The sequence below is a fragment of the Dipodomys spectabilis genome, unplaced genomic scaffold, assembly GCF_019054845.1.
Source record: "Dipodomys spectabilis isolate Male_0828 unplaced genomic scaffold, ASM1905484v1 ptg000080l, whole genome shotgun sequence".
Taxonomy (NCBI): Eukaryota; Metazoa; Chordata; class Mammalia; order Rodentia; family Heteromyidae; genus Dipodomys; species Dipodomys spectabilis.
Window position 1 is genome coordinate 3,042,861 of NW_024870757.1, and position 6,426 is coordinate 3,049,286.

The 6,426-nt window shown below is 40.8% G+C and overlaps 1 protein-coding gene across 1 annotated transcript; it reads right to left on the reverse strand.

Annotated features, from left to right (window-relative positions):
• Positions 1-258: 258 nt before the first annotated feature.
• On the reverse strand, positions 259-1,170 carry LOC122110603 (vomeronasal type-1 receptor 1-like). Its single transcript, XM_042683183.1, has one exon. The coding sequence runs from the start codon at positions 1,168-1,170 to the stop codon at positions 259-261; it is 912 nt and encodes a 303-aa protein (XP_042539117.1).
• Between the last annotated feature and the right edge of the window lie 5,256 nt (positions 1,171-6,426).

Below are 6,426 nucleotides of genomic sequence, written 5' to 3' on the forward strand. Positions count from 1 at the left end.
CTGTTCACATCTGTCATCCCAGGTACGTCAGGAAACACACAATAGGAGTATGAGGATGCAGCCTGACATGGTATAAAGTAATGGTATAGCTCAAAAATAAGCAGAGTGAAAAAGGACAAGACCAGGTCTCTAGTAGTAGAGCCCCTGCCCTAGCAGTGCAGAGTATAGTGTGTAAATGCCACTGCTGCAAAAATAAAACTATGAACCAATTGTAAAATTGAATGTAATGGGTTGGTTTCAACGAATCATGAAAATCTTTTATTCAATGCAGGAATGAAACACCTGAGTGATCCGAGTGTCAGTGCTCATGAGCACAAAAGGGCTCAATACTGAAAAACATGCATCCAGGAACACAGACATGTCCACCAGCCACAGGTCTAGTTTCATATGCAAACCAACACAAAGAGTGAACATGGCAGAGAGGCAGTAGAAGGAGACGAACATGCTCACCAGAGTCAGGATGGTGCATGTGGCCCTGGCCTCATGGTCAGGTCTTCGGGAGACAATGTGGCTGTGAATGTGCTGGACCCTCTGCTTGTGTCTGTGCAGGACAAGGACCATGGAGCCACTGGTCCACATCATGAAAACCAAGCACATAATATCAATTGAGAGAAATAAGACTATTTGTGATAAACGTACAAATGGTTTTGGTGTAGTTGGTCCTATGGCACAGTATCTATAATGCATGTGCAGAGTGACATTTTGCCTGTGTGTTGGGCCAATCACTCTCAGAGGCACATAAACATTTACCAGGACCTGCAGAATCCAGAAAAGGCAACCACAGATTCCAAAGCAGTTAGGGAATGTAGTAGTGATCTTCCACCAAACATTTCTAGTGCAAAGCTTTGAGACCTGGAAACCACTCAGAAGGCAGGTGGTGTTAAGAGAAACCCCTCTGGCTACTCTGTGGAAATACAAAGCAACTTTACATGCGGCATCATCCAGAAAGTACTTCCATCCAATTCCTGCCATCGTCTGAGGAATCCCAGTTGATAAAACAACCACGTAGTTTGCAAAGACCAGATGGCAGAGGATGGGGTCTGTGGGCCTCACCTTCTGTCTAGTGAGGAGGGTGTAGCTGTAAAAACAAAGGAGACATGAGTTCCCCAGGACTCCAGCTGCAGTCTGTGTGAGGAAGGCAACCCCCATTTCAATGTCGGCTTTGGCCATCTCTTCTTCCAGAAGTGGAAGTGTGTCTCAACTGATAGAACAGCAGCCTTGAGTGAAAACCTAAGCAAGAGAGGGAGGCCCTCAGTTTAAAGCTTTCAACTGGCCATCCCACAGCATATTTTTCAGTATTGAGCCCTTTTGTGCTCATGAGCACTGACACTCGGATCACTCAGGTGTTTCATTCCTGCATTGAATAAAAGATTTTCATGATTCGTTGAAACCAACCCATTACATTCAATTTTACAATTGGTTCATAGTTTTATTTTTGCAGCAGTGGCATTTACACACTATACTCTGCACTGCTAGGGCAGGGGCTCTACTACTAGAGACCTGGTCTTGTCCTTTTTCACTCTGGGTTTTTGAATGCTCCAGGCTGTTCAGTGACTCATGGACAACTAGGACTCTCAGTCTCTCTGCTCCTAAACAATTATAAAGGATGCAAAAAAGCATATATTAAGGGTCCCTTATTCATCTACATACAAGAATTTGATCATGAAATAGAGTTTCTGGTTAAAAGTTTTAAGTTAGAAAAGAATCTCCTAAACTAGGCACTCATCCCTATAATCCTAGTAACTCAGAAGACTGAGACCTGTGGATCAAACATTGAAGCCACCCAAACTCCAGGAGACACTTATTTCCCAATAACCACCAGGAACACTGAAGTGGCACTGTGTCTCAAATGGTAGAGCAGTAGGCTTTATTAAAATGGCACAGGAACCCTCAAATATGTATTTTAATGTTTTTGTTTCTTTCATGCATGTGTTTCTAACACATTTATAAGATTATTTCTTTGTTGCTTTGTATGTCCCTCCCCCACAGTGTAACCCCCACTTTCACTATATTTGATGTCAGTATAACATGTGGAGGAGATGGGGACAAACAAGTCGTTTAAGGATTCAGGTGGACCTGTTGCAACAATGAGAAGTACAAGATGTCATGTCAAAACCAGCTTTACAATGTCGGTGTGGGGGGGAGGAGGGGTATGATTGGTTGGGGGGGAGGGGGTAGGCTGGGAAGGGAGGTGAAGGGTAAACAAAGGAGGAGGCTGCAATGCTTGGTAAGAAATGTATGCATTATCCTGCCCATGTAATTGTAACCCCTCTGTACAGTATGTTCTCAAATAAAATAAAATTTAAAAAAATAAAATAAAATGGCACAGGGACAGAGCTCAGGCTCTGAGTACAACTGCCTGACTGACAAAATAATAAGAAGTATGAGTGCAAGAACAATGAGAGAAGGCAGATGGAGAGGGAACAAACTGAGGAAATTAGTGGGAATGTGAATGACAAGCCAAGGCATTAAAATTAATATCAACAAGCCTCTTACATTCATATCATAAACAGTCATGTCACAGGTTATTCCTTGACAAATCTCTCCCAATGTATGTCTTCAAATAATATGTGATTACATTAAATGTAAGTGTAAATCACATTGAGACATTACTCATGACAGAAACCATACAGAGGTGTATCAGATCATTTGAGCAGAGAATGCTCTACCCCTGAGCACACAAAGTTGTGTGGTCTCCAGGATACAAAGCAATGTGAAGCTGCATCAAAACTGCTAACTGAGGCAGGAGAGAGGCCTGTGATTTTCACCAAACATTTTTTCCTAAAATACAAGACATTTGTCTCAATGTAACCTCACACAACACACACATTTTACAGAGAAGCTACTTCTGCATTTTCTTGATGAGTTACATTAACCACTGTTACTTACCTGAGAAGAATAGCTGCTTACCCAGTAGGAATTGGCTGTCAGGACAGAGGAGCAGAGGCAGTGGTCACAGCATGTGTGCTCAGCCACAGATCCCCAAGAAAAAGGCTCAGGACTCCATGATCTCATCTCCTCTGTGGGCGTGCTCATCAAGTCACCTGGAAGTTTGCTGACACTGTGTGCATGGGGAATACAGTTTCCCTGTAACAAACACTGGAGAATTGTGGATTCTGATGTGCACCAATGAAATTCCATGACCATTTCCAACCGATGTGACCCACGATGAGGAAAGTCAAGGGAATATTTGGAAACTTTTTAAGACAATCTCATTAGTAGTGAGTAGAGGAAAATGAAATCTATTGTGTAAGTGTGTGACACTGTAGGAATGGCTTTGGTAAATATGTAGGTTTTTTCCCTTTGTCTCCAAGATACAATTTCTTTCTATAGCAAAGAACCATGATTTTTAAACAAATCCAAGCATCTGTGTCTCATGCCTGTAATCCTAGTTACTCAGAATTGTGAGATCTGAGGATTGGAGTTCAAAGGAAGTATAAGCAGAAAAATAGATGAAACTCTTACCTACAATAAACCACTCAGAGAAAGCTGGAAGTGGTGCTGTGGCTTAAGAGATTGAGCACTACATAAAGGAAATAAGACCCTCAGGGGCAGTGCCCAGGCCCTGAATTAAAGCCTTAATACACATTTTAAAAATGTACTCATTACCTTTCTCATTTAACACTAAACCCTCTGTAAAGTACTTTCACAGTTAAAAATGTATAAAATAGGTTATTTCCCAAGTTGAAGTGCTATGTCTTGATCAATATTCAAATAATCAAGGCTCAAAGTTTCACAGTAGTCTTTTTCATGTTTCCCCAGTATCTTCATAGATACCTTCATAGGCTTTTCATGTGCTCACTTATTCCAGCCATTTTGACCTTCTGAGATACAGAGAATATAGAAATTCCTTCCTCTGAACACAGCATGACCATATTGCCTAAAACTAAGAGGCATCTATAGATGAAACTAGAAACCAGGATGGTGCTGAGAGGGAAATATATAACTTAGATCCTGTCATTACAAAAGGAAAGACCAAAAAGTCTCCACCTGTCATCACTCTTTACAGAGCAAGAAAATAATAGCAAGGAAACACAATATGGAAATAAAAAAGAAGAGCTTAACTATGAATGCAAGATGAAAGCAGAACAATAGAGATAAAAATCAGAGAAACCAAAGGTTGGAAGTTTGAAAAAAGGCAAGGAAATGGACAGAAATTTGGTTAGATTGGTAACAATATAACCAGAAGACTCAAATTACTTAACCAAATAGTGAAATGCAGACATGATTCTTGATCTGTGGAAATGCAAAACAGAGCTAGGAATGGTGTCTCAGCCCTAGGATGCTAGCTCCTCAGGATGCTGAGATTAGGAGGATTACGGTTTAAAACCAGAACAAGCACAAAGTCCACAAGATTCCATCTCCAAAACGGCTGACAAGCCTCGTACAGGTGGCTCATGTCTGAAATTTTAGCAACTCAGGAGTCTGAGGTCTGAGGATCAGTGTTTGAAGCCAGCCCAGGCAGAAAAGCCTGTGAGACTCTCATCTTTGATTAACTACCAACAATGCTGGAAGTAAAACTGCTGCTCAGATGGTAGAGAACTAGCCTTGAGCAGAAAAATTCAGATACAGCACCCAGGCCCCAAGTTCCACCTCAGGACTGACACAAAAACAAAAACAAGAAGAAAAACCTGGGCTGGAGGCATGGCTTAAGTGGTAGAGTACCAGTTGAGTGAACAAGTTTAGCAAGCATAGGGTCCTGAATTCAAGTCCTGGCACAAGAAGAGAAGACACAGAGAGAAAATGGATTCTAAGGATTACGAATAACATAAACTAGTTGAAAAGTATTCAAGTTTCTAGGAACGGTGCTCTTGTCATAATTGACTGAAGAAGGATGGGTGCTGATGGCTCACACCTCTAGTCCTAGCTACTCGAGAATCACAGTTTGAAGCCAGCCCTGGCAGGAAAGTTTGTGACACTCTTCTCTCCAAGAAACAACTCAGAAAAGGCCGGAGGTGGCACTGTGGCTCAAGTGATAGAGGGCGAGCATTGAGCCATAGAAGCTCAGGGACAGCATCCAGACCCTGAGTTCAAGCCCCAGGAAAAGAAAATTGACTCAAGAAATAGTAATAAGGAAAACAGAGGTTACACCTCCAGTACAAAGCCACCCAACACAGAAAAGCCCACAGATATACACACACATGCGCGTGCGCACACACACACACACAGTTTATTTACCTTCATTTGCATCACAGCAGGGAAAAGAACAGTTTTTGCTAATTTAATAAAGTTAATAATTGTGTATTTTTTGCCAAATGCAAATACATTTTCATTGAACATTGACTAAATCACCTTTGGGATGACCAGCTGATATTATGCATGAGGTTAGGCCTCACACTGAGTTTGTCCTACTTTTAGGACAAAGATGGAATTCTGGGCTGGTCTTGTATTACATTTAGGAACCAGCAGTGACACAAGTTTACTGCTTGATCTGCTCCATGTTGCCTGGTTCAGATCAAATATGGATGTCTTCAGATTGCTGAAATCCCCATGATGCATAGGAGAGACCTTTCTACACTACTCCTCTTACCTGAAGATGCAGAATTTAAGTATATTTGAAGTTAAGTTTTCAGGCATCCAAATGAAAAACACAACATTTAATACCATTTGGTTTTGTGTTAATATTGAACTTTATTTCCAAGCTTAGTATTTCCAAATATTACAATTATGCAACACAATTTATTAGGTAATGAAGAAAAATTAAGCATAATTTCTGTATAGTAGGGGGGAAAGATTCATCTTCTGATTCCTCTGTTACTCCTAAGAAGACAGCATTTGTGTCTTTCCTTATGCTTCATTTGCTTAGAGAACTAAAAGTAAAATATCATTATAATTCAATAACTGCATTAAAATTTTCATAGCTTTATTATATTGTAGTTCTGTAAAAAGAAAATCAGGGTTTTCCTAGGTCTCCTTGGCGCAGCCCGAAACTTTCTTAATAGAGACCCGGAAACACAACAATCAAAGAAAGGTTGGACAAATGGGATTGCATGAAGTTGCAGAGCTTCTGCATGGCAAAGGACATAGCTGTCAAGATCAATGGAAAGACCACAGACTGGGAGAAGATCTTCACTCGCCATACAACAGACGAGGGTCTCATATCTAAAATATAATTGGAACTCAAAAAATTAAATCCCCCAACAACAAATACTCAAAGAAACAACTGCCCAATAAATAAGTGGACTAAAGACTTGAAGAGAAACTAATCTGAAGAAGAAAGAAGGATGGCCAATAGACACATGAAGAAATGCTCAACATGGCTAGCCATAAAAGAAATGCAAATCCAAACAACATTGAGATACCACCTCACCCAGTTAGAATGGCAAAAATCAAGAACTCTAACAACAACAGATGCTGGAGGGGATGTGGACAGAAGGGAACCTTACTTCATTGTTGGTGGGAGTGTAAACTTGTTCAACCACTTTG